We start from the raw sequence: 17,509 nt of genomic DNA on the forward strand, positions 1-17,509 counted from the left end.
CCACAAGGAGAGCAGGAAGGCTTTATTGTCACTGAGAGCTGAAGTGGGGGGGAAGTAACCCACGCTTCCCACTCCACGTGGGGGAAAAGGCGCCGGGACCCGGGAGGGAGAGGGATGATATAGGGGATGTGATAGGAAGGGCAGACGCCGCCCCCCAATCCATGCGGGTGACACGATGATGACGTAGGACAGCGACCAACCAGGGAACCGCAGGGGCGGACATCGAGCCTCGGGCTGAGTGGGATCGTGGGGATCGGACAGCAGACATGGGGGTTCCCGGGGCTGGACGGGGGAGTGGTTACAGGAGTGGCGGGGGGGGAAAATCCAACAGCAGGCAGAATGGGGCCAGAAACCGCAGGGGGTGGGGGAAGACACGGGGGAAGCGTGGGGGTACACAGGACTCGTCTAGCTAACACAAATAAGACCCCCTAAAACCCAATCCCAGGATGCAACAGGGATAGAAAGCTATTCTGGTATATATTGATATTTGCATGGCAGCTAAAAGCAAGAGTCCCTGCTGTGACATGCCTCTCTTTATGGTGTTGACATAGAGGAAAAAGGGATCCTGCTCCCTGATAAAAGGTGAGAAAATGAGCTTTGTTTCCAACCAGAAATTTCAACATTGCCAGTATTTGTTTTTAAAATAATTAGAATCCAGGTACCCAGACAATGTTCATTAAGATGGGTCTTATTTGCAAGAAGAAGTATTCATTAGGCCTCATAAATAAACTATGCAAATTATGGTAACTGGCAGATTAACTGTACAGCTGTGCCATACAGGTTTAGAAAGTACAGCAGCTTCACCTAGGAGGCCTGCTTTTTGAAAGTAGCACATTTTCCCCAGACCTACAATTTCAGATTAGTTTGTTTTCAGTCTTACTGTTGCCATTTTTTCAGGTCAGAGAATTCCTTCATCAAATCTTGCACCAAGATTCAAGATCAAAAACAACAAAAAAAAATGCATTTTTCATCTGCCCAGTTGTGAAATACTGTACTGTACTGGTAAAAAACCTAAACTGCTGATCCTTCTATTACTGAGTTTTGGGCCTCATGGAATGGCTTTTGTGTCTTTCACATGAGCCTATCTGTCATGAAATAAAAAGTAAAAGGAAGCAAATATAGGGGTACAGAAGCATAAAAATGATAAATTGAAAAGACAAATTGGATAATGTAATACATTTTTCTGCTATTTTACTCTGATTCCTCAGTGCACTTGGTGGTGCTTTGTCCAGTCTAACTTAAAATATCTGAGGCAATGAGGTTTTGATCCTGGGTTTCCATAAGAAAAGAAATAATTCCCAGGAAAAGTAAACATTAATTATAAGTCAGAAGACTATATTCTTGCATAATTTGTGTTCCTATATATTTTCATTAACTCAGTTTTCTATTGAAAAAAAGGAAGAAAATATTTCAATACCTTGGATACATAAACATACTGCTATGGGCTGCAATTTACTATACATCTTCTCATTCATGTTGTGTGAGTCCTCTTCCTCAGCCCACAACAAACAGTAATTCAAATACCCTCAGGTTGCTTATACTTCAGCACTGGTGCTTGAAATGTAAGGGCACTTATGAAGAACTTATTTTCAGGTAAGTTCAGGTAAATAAAAGGCATGCTCTAAGAACCCATCCAGTATACATCAAACAAATGCTGAGAGAATTTCAGACCAGAGTAGAACTAGTCTGTCATAGAGATACAAGACTGCTAAAGACCTTGAAATGCACAGACTGAACTTCAGGGCCTCACCACCAATTGCTTTCCCTTAATGCAGTTTTTTTATTATGCATTCCTTGTTACAGAAATTGACTTAGACTGCCTTTTGCTCACTAAGCAACACTGTGGCTCTTCATTCTTGCAGCAGATTAAAATAACAAGTGGAAAAAAATTACTAGAGATCATGAGTGTTTTGTCTGTGTATTTAAACTCTAAGATATTCTTAGACAACAGTCAGTCAGCGATTTAGCCAGGTTAATATTTAAGTATTTAAAGGAAATATTTAACTATTTAAAGGAAATAAAGTTTTTAAACTGAAATATTGCTTATTACTCTGTCAAGCAACAAGCAGCATATTAGGACTAAGGACAGATTTTGCTACATTCTCTAATTTAAGAGATAGTTTGAGTCCTGAACAACTTGGTGCCCTAATAACATACGTAGGATATGATAAATCATTAGAGGAACAAATCAAAGTAACAGCTCAGTACAATAAGTCATAAGTAGTTGGAAATACCTCAGTTATTTATTAGAAAGTATTTAAAATTTAAATGTTCAAGTCCATTAACATTTTTTATGATGCTATCAGAACCTTAAAAGGTTGCAAATCATGCTATCAGAACCTTAAAAGGTTGCAAATACCACGAAGCAAAGTTGTGTTAAAATTCCATAAAGTACTAACAGAATTTTTTATTAACTAATTAATTAAAAACACAAGGAAAACACTATACTACTTCCTTAGCAAGTCACAATGTAACTAGTAGATCTGAACATGTTAATATAAATAAAACATCAACTCGTTTTTATATAAATCCTTTCTCACTGAAATATACCAGCTCTTTTTCCAGACTTTGTGGGTATAATAACCTGCTGCTTTACTCTGGAGACTTATTAAGAGTGTATCTTGAACAAACTGGGTACCCTGATACAACCTATACGGCAAAGCATTTCCAAACTCCTTTTCTTTAGGACAGTGAAGTCAGCTTTTCAGTTCCAGTAATACAATTCCACAGTGCATAGCACTGACCAGCTGTAAACTCAGATTGCTAAATCATACTAATCTGAAGGAATTTGACAGGTTAATTTCCTACACCAAGTAGATTTTATATTGGTCCCCTGATGTTTGTTCATGACAAATTTCAATTAGCTTTGTCACAAATATTGATTTTATGGTATTATATCTTTTTCACTCCCCTGTGGACCCTCTAACCTCCCTCACATAGGACTACTTTGTTGTCTTCTATTCTGGACTTTTTCCGTTCCTAAACGTTTGCTGCACATTTCACAGACAAACCTTTCTTTAACCTGTAGATCAAGCAGTATTACACCATACAGCCCTAGTATTCAAGATATTAGGCTTCTCCAATTGCTTGTCTTGTACAATAATTTTACATTTCTTCAGGAAATGTGACATAATATAGGACATGTGACATAATACAGCTGACTTCATTAGAGATAAATACTTGTTAGATTGGAGTGATACAGACGAAATAATATCACATAATCTAGCATAATGTCTGTTTACATGAGCTTAGCCATATCATTCACAGGGCCAGCTGCAGTGCTTTCACCTTGACCCCCTACCTTTTCAGTGTGTCTGGCATGTTATCCTGCAAATTATTTATACTATGTCTCCCTGTCTGGTGCAGACAGAAAGCATTCAAATAAACCCTACCATAAGTAGCATCGTCCCCAGACAATGTCTAATACGAACCCTTAAACCCTTGTGGGTTGTTTTTCTGTCTAGTTGAAGATCATCTTGATTTTCAAGCTTAAGGAATCTTGGCCCTTCAGGTTAAAGTCAGACAACTAAAGACAATCAGCACAGCAAAGGTGAAAGTGACGGCAACAAGATTCAGCAAGTGACCACTACAGAAATTTCCTGAATGTGTAATTGGTGGCTGCATTTGCTGAGTAGTAAAGATAGAAGAAAAATGTTGAGACACTATGTCGAATACTAAAATACTATAGTTTATGACTTAAACATCTTCATGAAGGACTTTTGCCTGTTATAGTGTAACTGTATTACAAAAGTTGCAGAGAACACCACCACACCCTGAGTGGGGCCCTGACTGAGGCCCTACACCACTCACTGATGAAGACAAGTAAAATAACAACTCAGGGCTGGGGGAGAAGAATAAATTCACAGAGCACAAGCTCAACACCTTGGGAGCGAGGCCGCAGCCCCAGGGCTTCCAGCCGCCGGGGCCGCACAGGCCTCACACACAGGTGGGGGCAGCGGCTCTGGGGTGTGGGGAAAAGGCCTCTGGTGAGAGGCAGTGACCGCCCATCCTGCGCTGTGCACAGGGCTCAGCTGAGCGGGCCCTTGGCCCGGAGGAGCTGCAGCCACACGGAGACACAGGGGGGCCATGGCCTGCCACAGGATCCCCCAAGGGGCCCCGAGCCCGCAGCAGGGCACGGCGGCACAGTGCAACAGACCCGCAGTGCTGCGAGGGACAGCGTCAAACCGGGTCCCTGCAAGGGAGGCACCTGGGCGTTCCCACCTGCCCGAAGGTATCTTCATCCACGGGATGCGATACATTTCCGTGTGGTGTGGTGGCACAGCAGCCGCAGGGGACCCCCAAGAAGACCAGATGGAGGGAAGCAACGAGATGTCATTGGGATCCTTGGAAGGGTTTCTACCTAATCCCTGTCACCCTCTCCCTGTCCCGCCACCCCCGCCACACGCTCTTTTTTCTCTGTTTCTCCGTTTCTTTTTTTTCTTTCTTTCTCTTTGCCTCTTTTACTATTAAATAAAACATATCAATTTTTTGGCAGCAACATCTAACTTTGTTCGATTTTAACCACATTTTTCAAGTATATTTCAAGATTTTATAGGTCTGGTCCATTTCATTCACAGAGGGTGACCTTTCTTTGGTCTTCTGTCTTAAACCTTCTGTGTTAAACCAGTTCATAACACAGGAAGAACTCTGTCCCAGAGCCTACAAAAACTGCAGTACCATCTACACTTCATCATGACCTCCCATATTGTCCTGTTTCATGCACTTTGAATCCATTACAGAGCCCTTCCATGAGGGACCCTACATTTCATACAGGCTCTGCAAGCTGGCAGTAGCTTTTGTATCAGTGAAAATCAGGAATCGGCTGCTGTAGTGCAATTTAGCCTTCATTTCTTTTGATGTCTGCTTCCCCTCATGCTTGAAAATAATGCACAATAGGCAAAATACAATTCCTGATACAGAAATGGAAGTCAAACAAAAATCTGAGACTAGGCCACCTCCTTTTATGGGAGTTAAGTATATATGGCCAAGTAAAAGAGGGGGAAAGAAATACATGTTTTTTAGAGTGTTAGACTATATGGACATCACTGTAGTTAAGCGCCCACTGAAATCTTCAACAGATTTTAACAAATTAATTCTCTTCTTTTTAATGAAGGATAACTTTTGGTTACCTAATGCAAAGAAGCCTTTTATTGACATCATCAATAGCTCACATAAAGCAAAAGAAAGTTCCATATAAATGGAATCTGCACCAACTGGCAAAAAATTACAAGGTGGTGAAAGGGTAGCAAAGTGAATTACTGTAATACAACATCCAAAACACAGTCATTTATAGCAAAGACTATGTCAGTGCAAGACAACATTATCTAAGACCTATAGATTAAAATCATTACAAATGAGCAGAAGCAGCTGTCAAAGCCTTACTGTGAGAGCTATACTGCAGACTTGTCAAATTCTTAGGTGAAATTGTCAAGTTAGGCTGTAAAATTTCAAATATATAGTGGTCTCTATGTCCTTTATAAACTTGAAATAATTTACTCAAAATATTGATTTGTCTGACAAGTCTATAGAGAAAATCTATGCTACTTCTAAAGTCACATAACATAACTGACTCTGAACAAGAAGGCTGGAGTAGACTATACAGATCTCTACATGGTATCAGATTGATACTACAGTGATCAGTCTTGTTTTCCATGTCTCAGACACTTTATTTACAACAATCAAAAAGCTCTGATTATTTCTGTGTGCCTTGTTGCAGCATCATCCTCTGTCTAGTGTTTCTCATGCTTTCTTACCACTAGGCACCACTGATATTACATAGTGGAACTGTGTGTGAGTTCTGAGATGTTGAATTTGGGCAGTTTCAGCACAAAAATATAAGCAGGATTTCAAGATCTGTTTTATGTCTGGGCTGTAGTGAAATTCAGATTTTTCAAAACAAATTCCATAACTTGCTTGCCATGAAAAAGTATGCCTTAGGATACCTAGTAGACAAAATGTGAGCAATATATTTGATAGTCTGGGAAAGTGCAAAATGCACCTCTGAGACATACAGGAGATCAAACAAGCATGCTGTTGGTACAGCCTCTCAAGTCCAGAGTTCTGCATTATTTATATGAAGAGGAGCAGCTCCAAGATGAGGAACTGTAAGAGTCTGACACCATCATCAGCAATTTGGGCATTTGTCTAGGGTTCAGGATCAGCCATCAGTCAGAGCAATCTGTCCTGGAATGCTGATTTACCAGCTTCATGTTACGTTTCATGGCTAACCTACACTAACAGTAGCAATGATGAGGTTTTACTGATTGATTAGTCGAAAAATTAATTTAGCTGTTCGTCTGAACTAATTATGGATTCTATAAGGATACTTAATGATATATTGCAATCTGCCTCTCTCTTCCTTTGTCACTGTCTACTAATAACATCCAGTAGACAATAAATAACCTGTTACTCTTTATGTTAAGAGATAAGGTGGACTTCATGCCTCTTCTTTACTCCTCTTCCCTACGGAGGAACCAGCTTTTATTTCTTATGATCTCACCAGGGTGCATCTATTTAAACTTAGATGTTGTTAAAATGAGCTAACATCTCTTAGTGAAAGCTTCTTAATTGCAAGAAGTTTAAAAAAGGAATTCATCCAGAGCTGTCTTAGAAACAGTTTTGCGTAGCAGCATTTGGCACAAAATGAAGCAGTGAGTTAAAGAAATTTTCTGGAGAACAGAAATGTCATAAACATAGGGAACTGAATTACAAAAACAAAAGAAAGAAATTACTGGAATGATTGAAATAGGGAAAATGGCACAAGAGGCAGTATGTGAACGTGAGATCTAATTAAAATTTCTGTCACAAGTTGAACCTTATATGTTGTAAAAAATAAGAGAACTAGGTGAGTGCATGAATCGATTAGAAAGTTGTAATGAGCATTGTACTTCTCTGGAAAATATGAAAGTGATTCTAGATTCTAATTGTTATATCTAAACAAAATAAGTAAGGATACAAGGGATTAATACTCAGCTGGAATGTGACATACAGTTCTCATTGCTTGTGTTCAATGAGACCACAGGAAAGGGTCATGATACCTATCTCTCTATCAAGGGAATGAGTATGAGAAGACTCCAAAGTCCTTAAATGCTATAATAACAAGGAAGGACAGGGGAGGGGATTTCTGCCCTACATAGCTTGAAGACATGAGAAGGGTAACTTGTCTCCTGAATACATTCAGATTTTAGATTAAAAGAAAAGTTACAGTACTTGGCATAGAAAAGTGTGGAGCAAGCTTTCACTGGAAATACCTGGAGTAAGAAACATAATTAACTTCAAGGTGGAACTTGCCAAACTACCAAAAGGTTATGCAGTCAGGTTGCCAATAAAAGCTGAGAGCAGAAAGTCTGTCACTATCTGCTCTCCCTTTGTTAGAGTAAGCAGCACATTACGTGCTCATTTCTGTTCACCCAGGAGTACCAGTGGAGAGAGGAAGAAACTGTCCAAGAAGTAGAAGTGCTAAGTTCTGTAACAAATTATATACGCTATGTTTCAGCTTGCAGCTGGTCAGATTCCTACACTATTGAGTGTATTAACAGCTTAGCTGGAATCATGTCATGTAGTCTACCAGGTGCTTTTACAGACCAACACTTCAAAAGGGGTGAAGAAGAAATCTATTTATCTGTCAGTCACTCAGAAGTAAAAACGTGAAACAAGATTTGTTATTCAACATGTTATTTTCAGATCTATCCGTTTTCTTGGAGGGGACGGTGCTGAATTCTTGCAAGTCATATGGAAGTTATGCTACAGTGATCCACACTTGTGAGGTCTTACTTGAGTAACTGTTTCTCCAGAGCCAAGTTATGACATCAGTGGCACCTGCCAAAATTTATAGCACAGATCAAACCTGGCATTCAGAGTTTGTGCCCTGTAACTGTCTGGTCATTCCTTGTGGTGTATTGCAGGCTTCACAAAATGAGACTGTGGGTTTGGGGTTTTTTTCCCCCCTGCCATTAAGCTAATTCATAATAGCAGATGTCATCACTACTAAATAAAAATGAGTGACGGATGAATAGATTTCATCAGTTATTCCTGGCAGTCGGAGTTCTCTTGAAAAGGGGAACCCAGGGGTAAAAAACTGACATGATTCAGTAATCACTCAAGAAAACCATACTTTGACAGAAGAGGAAACTACTATACAATCAAAGTAAGCATTTATATTCTTGTATTTTGGCCAAAATAAGATTTTCTCTTCCTGTCTTAATTATTAAACCTGCCTAGATACACATGGGTATACATTAATTTCATGTTTTGTTAAATCATGCGAATTTGAACAATGTTTTCTTCTTGCTCCCTCCATGACCTGGAATTCTGTATATTTCAGTATGCCTTTATGAAAATTATTCTGATCCTGTGTGATTTGTAAAACATAAGAGGTATATGTCCATTGTTTCATTTTACTCTAATCATAACTTCTGTAATTAAGCAATTATTTGTTACTATCTTTTTTGGTATTACTAGAACTTCTGTATTACATGCACCTCAACTGAAAGGAAAACCACCATAAAAGGAACATGTAAGGGGATACTTATCAAAATTATGCATTCTTTACGTGTAATTTAAAACTTTTCAGAGTTTTGATTTTTTTTTCTTTTAATTTTTTTAAGGAGCACTATAAACAGTCTTTGAACTGTACTATAATAGATATATTATGCTGGAAAACATTCCATGCTTAGGCAAACAAACCCTGGTGAAGGGCAAAAGGAATAGGATATTAATTAGTGTCCTGAAAAAGATAAATCAGCTCATGGTCATGATATGACCCAAGGGACTGAGTCTAGTTAAAGTCAAATATAATCTTTCCTTTGTTTACAATGGTCACCAAAAAACCTCTGAAGTGATTGTGGAAATTCTTCCAGGAATATGCTTGTGTTGCATATTAAAATTGGCTGAATCGTCAAATTCATTGAAAGATATTAAAATTAGACTTATCTCCAACTTTTAGAAAGGAAATATTTTAAAGATATATATATATATATATATATATATATATATATATATATAATATAATTCTTGTTAAAGACTGTCTTTCAGCAAAAAATTTGGAAAAAAACTTTGGAAATTTTCAAATATTGTTTTACATTACTGTTTAAAATACTTTCCAATAAGGAAAAAAAACATAAAGTGGTTTTCTTTTTGTTAGCCAAACCAATTATTCTTTAAATTATGCATAATTCAGACTAAAAATCACATTGATATTTTTCTCCAAATATGTTCAACTAACAGTTTTACTGAATATATTGAAATACTTCTCACTAAAAAGTAAAAGCACAAATATTTTGCCTACAAGTCTGTCTGTATAAAACACTGAATTTTTAAGACTATGGCTATCTTAAGACACATGTTAAATAGAAAGATTGAAAAAAGGTAAAAAATCGCTCCTGAGACTTTAGAAAATATTTTCTTCTCCTGCTTGTTTATTTCACATAAAGATAACTCAAAATAGAAATTATGTTTAAAACACCAAGAGCCATTTCTGTCTCTTAAAATTTCTCCAGAAAGAGTCTAAAGTAGAAATTACAAAGTGTGCAAAGAGAAATTACTTGCATTGAATATTTTTTAAAACTCCTTTTTGTACCTCAGCAGAGGTAGACTGAGATTACATTAATTCAGTATATGCAGACCAAGCAGGGACTAAGACCAGAGCATCTGGGAACCTACTAATTTAACACCTTACCAAAGCACACTCAGATGCAGATCAGATTAAATGAGAGAAGGTTGTACCACTGGCTTTTTTCTATACTGGTTTTGTGCCAGTGAACAAAAGTTGCATATGCCAGTGCATATGACATACAGCTAGAAGCAAATTTCCTCCCCCTTTTGTAGGATATATCTGTAGAGAGAGAGCTGTTCATCATTCACAATTCAAGCCTCCTTTAAAGTGTCTCTGGGACACAACCTTACAAGGAGAAGCAGAGGGGCAGGTATTGACCCCTCACTCTTGTGACCAGTGAGAGGACTCAAGGAAATGGTTGGATCAGGGGAGGTTTGGGCTGGATTATCAGGAAAAGGTTCTTCATCCAGAGGGTGGTTGGACACTGGAACAGAATCCCCAGGGAAGTGGAGTTCCAAGAAGAATTTGGACAATGCTCTCAGGCACATGGTGTGACTCTTGGAGATGGTTCTGTGCTGGGACAGGAGCTGGACTCAGTGATCTTTGTGGGTCCCTTCCAATTCTGTGTCTCTATGATTTTATGAGTTTAAAACAATGTATTATATGTAGGTGCCGTGTTTCATGAGTGATTTGCTGTCTTACAGATTGCTGCATGGCCCTCTGATTTATGGTTTGATAATAAATGTAGGAGAGTTTTCTTTTACAGTGACATTATTTTTGTGTTTACAATTACTTCTTGTGGACATTGTCCATAAATTAATAGTATGTTAGCATATATATTACTTTCTGTAAATGATGGATGCTGTAAAAACTCTTTTGTACACAATTACATGTTTTTGACAGTTGAGGTTCAGAGCTACCAAATGCATAAGCCACTTTAACCAAGTTCTAATGCCATCCTAATTTAAATGTTGTTTTATCAGCTCAGCTCTCTAAAAAAGCAGTAAACTATACTTCATATGGGCAGGTAGGACTGCAAAACCCATATAATCATAGTTCCTCCTTAACTATCTTAGTTGAATATTTAATAAGGGACTCTGTCTTGCATAACCAGTGTTATGCACATTTTAGTAATCCTTCTTAGAAAATACATTGCAGAAAATTTTACAGCATAAATTTTCAGTTCATAAATGATACTTACAATATTTCAGGTCTTCTGAATGAATAATTTTAAATTAATAGAAGTGCTTGCTCCTGGTTATTTTACATTCATATCAGTGGAAAAATATGTTAAAACAACCTGCTTTTTGTAGTCAGAAAGACACCTCCCTGACTTTCCTTTAATATCTCTGGAATGATGAACCTATTTTCTTTGCTTACTGTCCACCCAGACAAAACTGGTCAAATGAATGTAAGAAAGTGTGGTTTTTATTTACAGGGAAAAATCTAATTGTTCTACTTGTTACTGAGCTCTGAGTTATCTGAGTGAAGGAATCAAGAACAACTTTGATGATATTAAATCCAGTTTTCGGTGTAAATCCAATTCATGTTATTGGGACATCTAAAAAAGAAAAAATCACACATCAACAAAACATGCTTCCTAGAGCAACAATAAAGATTTTTTTTTTTTTTTACAAAGGGTTACTCAGAAATTCAAACCAAGCTCCTAAGAAGAATCTTTCAATTAGCATAAAGAAAAGCAGCCATTACAGTACACATGAACCCCAGTCTCTACACCTAGATGTCGTAATGCCAGGCTGAAAAATATGATGCTTTCACACCTAATACAATGAAAGAGGGTCTGAGCAATGCAGACAGTACCATCTTCAAAAGTTTTACATCAAGAATCTGTCTTCCAAGGACCACAGCAATACCATGTGAAATATTAACTGTCACTGACATTGCTAGGAACTAATAGCAAATGTCCTTGACTTGCATAAAGACCCACAAACCTAGCAGACAAAAACTTGTAGAACTACCTCTATCTTTTGGGCACCTCTCTGATCACAGCATGTTCTTCTGAGTGGAACAGACAAAACTTAAGGCAGCCAAAACCCTCATGCACCCCCTCAAAATCTAATCAATTTAAATCTCAGATAAAGACTGGAGACCCTCTTTGTACCATTTGGAGTACATAAAATAGAAGTTTAATAATCATAAAAATTTAATCTCTAATTAAAGGTTAATGTGTTATGTCAGATTCTTATATGAGGCAATGTATAATAGGGTTTGGAGGGCACACTGATTCAGTTTGTCAGCAACTTGCACTTGGCTTCTGAGGCAATGGGATAATTATCTGTGGAGTGTTAAGTGGGCAGCTGCTAGTGATAGGAGAGCCTCTAAATGGTGCGAAGACCCGTGTGACCTGCTGATCCAGGAATGATGAAATAATCAGATTCCATCACTCGCTGTAACAAGCTATTACCAGAGCATTTATTTTAACACTGCTCAAGGCCTATGGAATTAGGACACAGATAGGGCATGTTCCACTGCATCCGTGACGTGCGTATTTTTTGCAAGATGAAGCCTTAAATAATACTATTATTTTGGGGCCTCAGAGAGAGACAAAACTTTATTAAGATTACTCATATTCCCATTTAGACCATATTCATTGCCAAACACAAGATGTTTAGCAAAAGGTGTTAGTAGAACTGCTCTACCCACACCAATGCAACAATTCCTGCTGTATCATGCTGTGCTACATCTACAGCATCCCCAGTCATCAAGGGAAATACTAGAAAAATGCTGTTTGCCTCAGAGAAAAATACCTGGTTGTTTTCACGATAGTGCAGCTCTTGCTAAACTTGCTGTGAAGAGGACCAGTGTTCTAACCACTCAAAGTACTCCATCACGCAGGACATTATATTACATGATCTGATGTTCACGCCTATCACTCCAGTTGAGCTGTGCTGGTCTTTAAGCAACTGGACTTCTCAATGGAAAATGAATGTATCTCAAAGTTAGTTTTCTTTTTGTTAAACAGTTTTTCCATTCCAGCCAGACTTTGCACCAAATTTGGCAAAATTATTTGTTATTACCAATCTTTTAAAAAAAAATTATTCATTAAAATGATGACAAATCTAAAATATTCAATTTAGGAAGATGCCCAGAACTTAGCTTAAAACTTACTTTTAAGGTGCCAGAGTTTCAAATACTGTATTTGATAGTAACCTTTCAGAAATTTGCATTAATTGTATCGCATCTGACTGTCCTTTACGTTTACTCTGATCTTCCACTTTACAGCATTGTACAACGCAAAAGTTTCTTAAGATTGGCCTACATTGGCATAGCCTTTGTTGTATTTATCAAGAATAACTCCTAAAGTATGAAATCATTGAGGAAGAAGATGGTTCATGAGGGTCTATGAGGCATTAATTCATCACCATTACATAGTGGAGTGTTGGCAAAAGTATCTAATGATAGCAGAATACAGGTAAACACAAGGAAGCAAAAGGATTTATTTCACAGCAACCCTCAAATTAAGTGCTGATCTAGTCACAGAAAACTCTGGGGTTTAGGTTTTTGGGATTTTTCTTTCTTGTATCCTCCTACTTCCTGATGGGGCTTAGTGGAGGAGGCTGATTCAGGAAATAGGCAACAGAACTTAACTTTTCAAAGTGCCATTACGATTTGATAACCAACACAATATGGTAATATCAGCAAGGACATCAGACATGATGAGAATTTTAATGTTTCAATAACATGCATTTAGCAAGGACAAAGTCGCCTATTTTCTGTTATCATTTATTGGAACTGATCCCTGTACTTCAATGAGCTCTACTTTTAACAGAATTTAAGACTGATTTTTGATAAAATATAGAACAAGATCATAACAAGCTCCCCAGGGCTTTGCACTCTGTGTGTTTCAATTCAGATTCATAATTCCCTTGCATATTTTGTGCATGACATCATTTGGAGCAGCAAAATGAAACATTTAGGAGCAATGCATTTCCCTGAGATAAAACATCTATGATCTGTTTTAAGAATATGGGAGATAGAAAATAGAGAAGTCCTTCACATTTAACCTGAACTCAAGTGACAAACTCAAATATTTGAAAGCATTTTTCACAAGTTCTTCTAAAATTACTTAAAATCTCACATATACTGAGGCATCCACAATATTTCAGTGAACTGTGCCATGCACAGTCATTACTCAGTGGCAAAAATATTGTTATGCCATTCAACTGTCACCCAAGGCCCGTTTCAATACCTTATATTTTGGTTCAAGGCAGACTACACACCAGTTACCTATTATTTTCTGGTGACATAATTTATTTTAATAGCACTTCCTGAGAATGAAATTTCAAGGGGCTAAGTAACACAGTATCTGCCTCAGGTCAGGCTTTTGACTGCTCTGACCTCCAAATTGCTTTTCAGAAAATGAGCAAGCACACAAACTTTAAACGCCACACGATGCGTGGTCACGATGCGAAAGAGCTGAAGAACTTCTGGGAAAAGGTCATCCAAGAGCAAACTGAGCAACAAGAAGCTGAAGAGTCTAGGCTAAGCAAAAGTGCCCTGAACAAGTAAGTGGTATTTTTTTCTTTTCCACAGGACAGCAAGGCATGTCATCACGTTTTAAAATAAGGTAACCTGTTATTGTACTGCTTTATTCATAGCACAGATTGTGTTCTGGATCTTTGGCACTTTTCCTCTCACAGCTGCTTGTCTCATATAACCATGGATCTTCTTCATGGAAACTCAGACACCCCTCACCCCTAAACCTCATGAGCATTCTTCAAAGGCCTTGGAGCATAGCCATGAAAAAATAAAGCACTTTGGAATTATGGCTTGTGACAGCCAGAAAATAGCAGGAATTTTACCTGGAACTGGTACAGCTACACAAATAAACAAAACAGTATTACATTAAAGCGACAACCACCCACCTAATCTGTAGAATAAAAAACCCATGGCACCTTTGTCATGTTTAATAGCCCTTCACATCATATAAACCCAAAGGTAAAAATGACAAAATGAGATTTTCCCATTCAATGGAAAATGTTGTGGGCTTTTTGTTGTTGTGGGGGTTTATTGTTTGTTTTAGTTTGGGGTGGGAGGGGGAACTTTACAAAGCAGAATAAAACAACAGGGATTGCCTACAGAGAGAGCTATATAGCTGTATTTTGGTACAGATAACTCTGCACAAGTGTGATGGACTGCTTCAAATATTTGTTCAACTTGTGAAAACTCAGAACTTTGAATCAGGGTCTCCTGCACACTAAGTGAATCCCCTGACTACCAATGGGCAGAAACAGAGGGCAAGAAATACCATGTCTCGTGTGGTTTCCTTTTCTGCTTTCTTCCTGAAGTTAACAAAGGTTTTCCTGCATAAACTTTTCTCAAAACTGGGACATTCACATAAGCTAATTTGACTTCAACAAACTGGAAGGTGCTGCCAAAGGGCTGTTTCTTGAAAAAAATTCTGGGTACTTTGACCCCAGTGCCCAAGAAGGAAGTACTGTCATTATTTAGATACTTGGAAATAAAGATCTGGGTAGGCCTTGTATCTCAAAAAAGTCAGATGTGGACAATCCTTCTTCTAGTATCCTACTCCAGGTAGTCAGTAGTATTCTCAAGTCCCAGTCACAAAATTGCTGGAGAAAAAATATATATGATAGAATCCAAGAAAGCGCTCAGCTTCACTGGAAATATTTATCACCCTAGATCACAAAAGACTACCAGAAGAAGACAGTGCAAATGCAATTTGTGGTTCAGATAACATTTTTGACTTCACAAAGTTGAAAATGTTAAAAGCTCTACTCTGAAGAGACGTCGTGAAAGAACCTTGAATATGTGTTAGCTTACATATTCAATGTATTAACTGACCCATCACAACTGAAATAGACCCAAGCAAGTTCCTTCAAAGTCACTTGCCCAGTCAAAGCCCAGAGTGTTCACAAAGTGTTTTGTAATTTGAAAAAAAGTTATATTTTCAGGAAGTAATAGACACTATTAATACAAAACATACATATTCACTACCTCACCTAAGAGGCACCTGGGAGAATGGTGTGGTTTTACATAAAGGCGAGTGGTCTCTTTTTGCCATGTAGGACACTGATGAGAAACACCAGTATTCTCAATGGCAAATGTTTCCTAACTCACTGCACCTCTTTTTTGAGGCTTATCTATATGCACAAAAGAATATTGAAGATTAGGTAGTTTAAAACACAATGTAAAACCAAACTCAGAATCAGATAACACAAGCACCCATGTGAAAGAGCCACTGCTGAGTTATTCTTAGATGAAATCACTGGCTGATGTTCTTTTCACCAGACCAAAGGTAATTTAAAACCCCATATATTCTACTATGCATTTGGCATCACTATATAATATCTAATCTTATAACATTGCTGGGTCAGGTGTTTCTTAACATTTCCTTCAGAAAACAACCCAGCCAACAATATCTTGCAGTGGTCTCTAGAGATTTTCTCTTCTGTTTTTACTAGTCAAGTGTCTTGAAGCTATGTGGCTCCTCTTGCATGTGACACCAATTCCTTTCATTTAACACGTATAGGGTAGACCCTGTAACAGGGTCTGTAAACAGAGTTGGTTTTGTTTTCTTTTTTACCCAAAAGGACATATTTTAAGTTCAGCCTGCTCTTCTTCACAGCATTTTACAGCAGAACTTGAGGGGTTGGAGGAAAAACTGTATTTTTTAATTTACACATTGAATGACCTTACTGGATAGGCAGTACTTCTGTGTGGCTTTGAGAATACCCCAGAGGGAAAAACAGAGTTCTTCACAGTGACAGAATTTCAGCAGTTGTTTGACTCATTCGGAATCCAGCAATGTCAACCACTGATAGTATCAGTACTATCCTTTTCTCCCCTGCATTCCCAATGTAGCAAGCTAGAGGGATGTGTAATTGGTACATAAATACAGGACAAGTGCTCTGGTGATGAAAGAGAGGAAAGCTTCGACCCTGTTGAAAAGCCCTGGATACATTTGAAGGATTTGGCTCAATAACTGCTAAGCACTTGTACTCTCTTTGCAGACTTCGCCAGGAATGGACTCTGAGGCTGGAAGGTCGAGTAAGGCAGGTCCAGGCGCACATGAAAACACGGGATGAACAAATGACACCACTGTCTATCGAGGCCCTTCCCTCACCAGATAAAACTGTTGCTTAAAGGTGCTGTGCAAACACAGCAAGCACTGGGCCTCATTCTGACCTTGCATGCATCTAGAAACCAGCAGTTACACTGCTGAACAACCAAAAGGTCAGATTCTGCCCTTTTCCCAAACTATTTACTAGAGCTACTATTAAAGTCCTATTGAAATTCAGTGCAAGAATAATGCCACAGGGGAAAAAAAGCACAGAGTAACTGATGAGAAGCAGACAACTCTAATTTTTCCATGAGATATTATTTCTGTGATGTATCTATGTAACTGCATTTCCAAGTGACAATAACATACTCCTAGGAAAGAGGGCGGCTTGTTTAATAGGGATAATACATTCAGACAGCTGCATGCAAAATTGCACATTTCCATTTACACAGCTCACAGAGTCTGTCTTAATGCAGACATAAGATGTTCTGTCTGTCTTGATGAGCCATAGCAGAAGGAGTTAAGGATTAACCTGATCAGCTGGCCAGAAGGAGAAACATATTCTTTAATGAGAGGGGGAGGAAAACAACTTTCCTGATCAACATTTAAGAATATTGACAGATCTTAATAATTAAATGAACAGAAAAAATTACTTTTACTTCCTTGGGGTATGTAAGAAAAAGACTACTGAGCCAGTAGTCTTTATTGTGAGCCAGTCTGACAAATGTTAGAGTAGTAAGAGCAAGTCAGTGTGAGAGTTTGAAATAGAAGACAGCAAATCATAACAGCATGGAAATGCTTTGCAAAGTATCACTTGCCATACCTGACATGCACTAATCCAAACAATTTCTGTGTCCTTCTGGGTTAGGTGAAACAAAGCTAGGAATAATAAAACACAGGGTAATAACAGT

General features: G+C 38.1%; 1 protein-coding gene across 1 annotated transcript; it reads left to right on the plus strand.

Annotated features, from left to right (window-relative positions):
* The first annotated feature begins 13,933 nt into the window (after positions 1–13,933).
* LOC128822694 (protein FAM240B-like) lies at positions 13,934–16,681 on the plus strand. Its single transcript, XM_054004510.1, has 2 exons — positions 13,934–14,079; positions 16,549–16,681. The coding sequence occupies exons 1-2, from the start codon at positions 13,934–13,936 to the stop codon at positions 16,679–16,681; spliced, it is 279 nt and encodes a 92-aa protein (XP_053860485.1).
* Positions 16,682–17,509: the final 828 nt, after the last annotated feature.

The sequence above is a fragment of the Vidua macroura genome, chromosome Z (genome assembly GCF_024509145.1).
Source record: "Vidua macroura isolate BioBank_ID:100142 chromosome Z, ASM2450914v1, whole genome shotgun sequence".
Lineage (NCBI taxonomy): Eukaryota > Metazoa > Chordata > Aves > Passeriformes > Viduidae > Vidua > Vidua macroura.

Excerpts from the sequence above, each read along its gene's own strand:
- LOC128822694 (XM_054004510.1), top strand. The coding sequence starts at position 13,934 with ATGAGCAAGCACACAAACTTTAAACGCCACACGATGCGTGGTCACGAT. Across the intron at positions 14,080-16,548 it reads AGCAAAAGTGCCCTGAACAA|ACTTCGCCAGGAATGGACTC; the intron begins GTAAGTGGTATT and ends CTCTCTTTGCAG.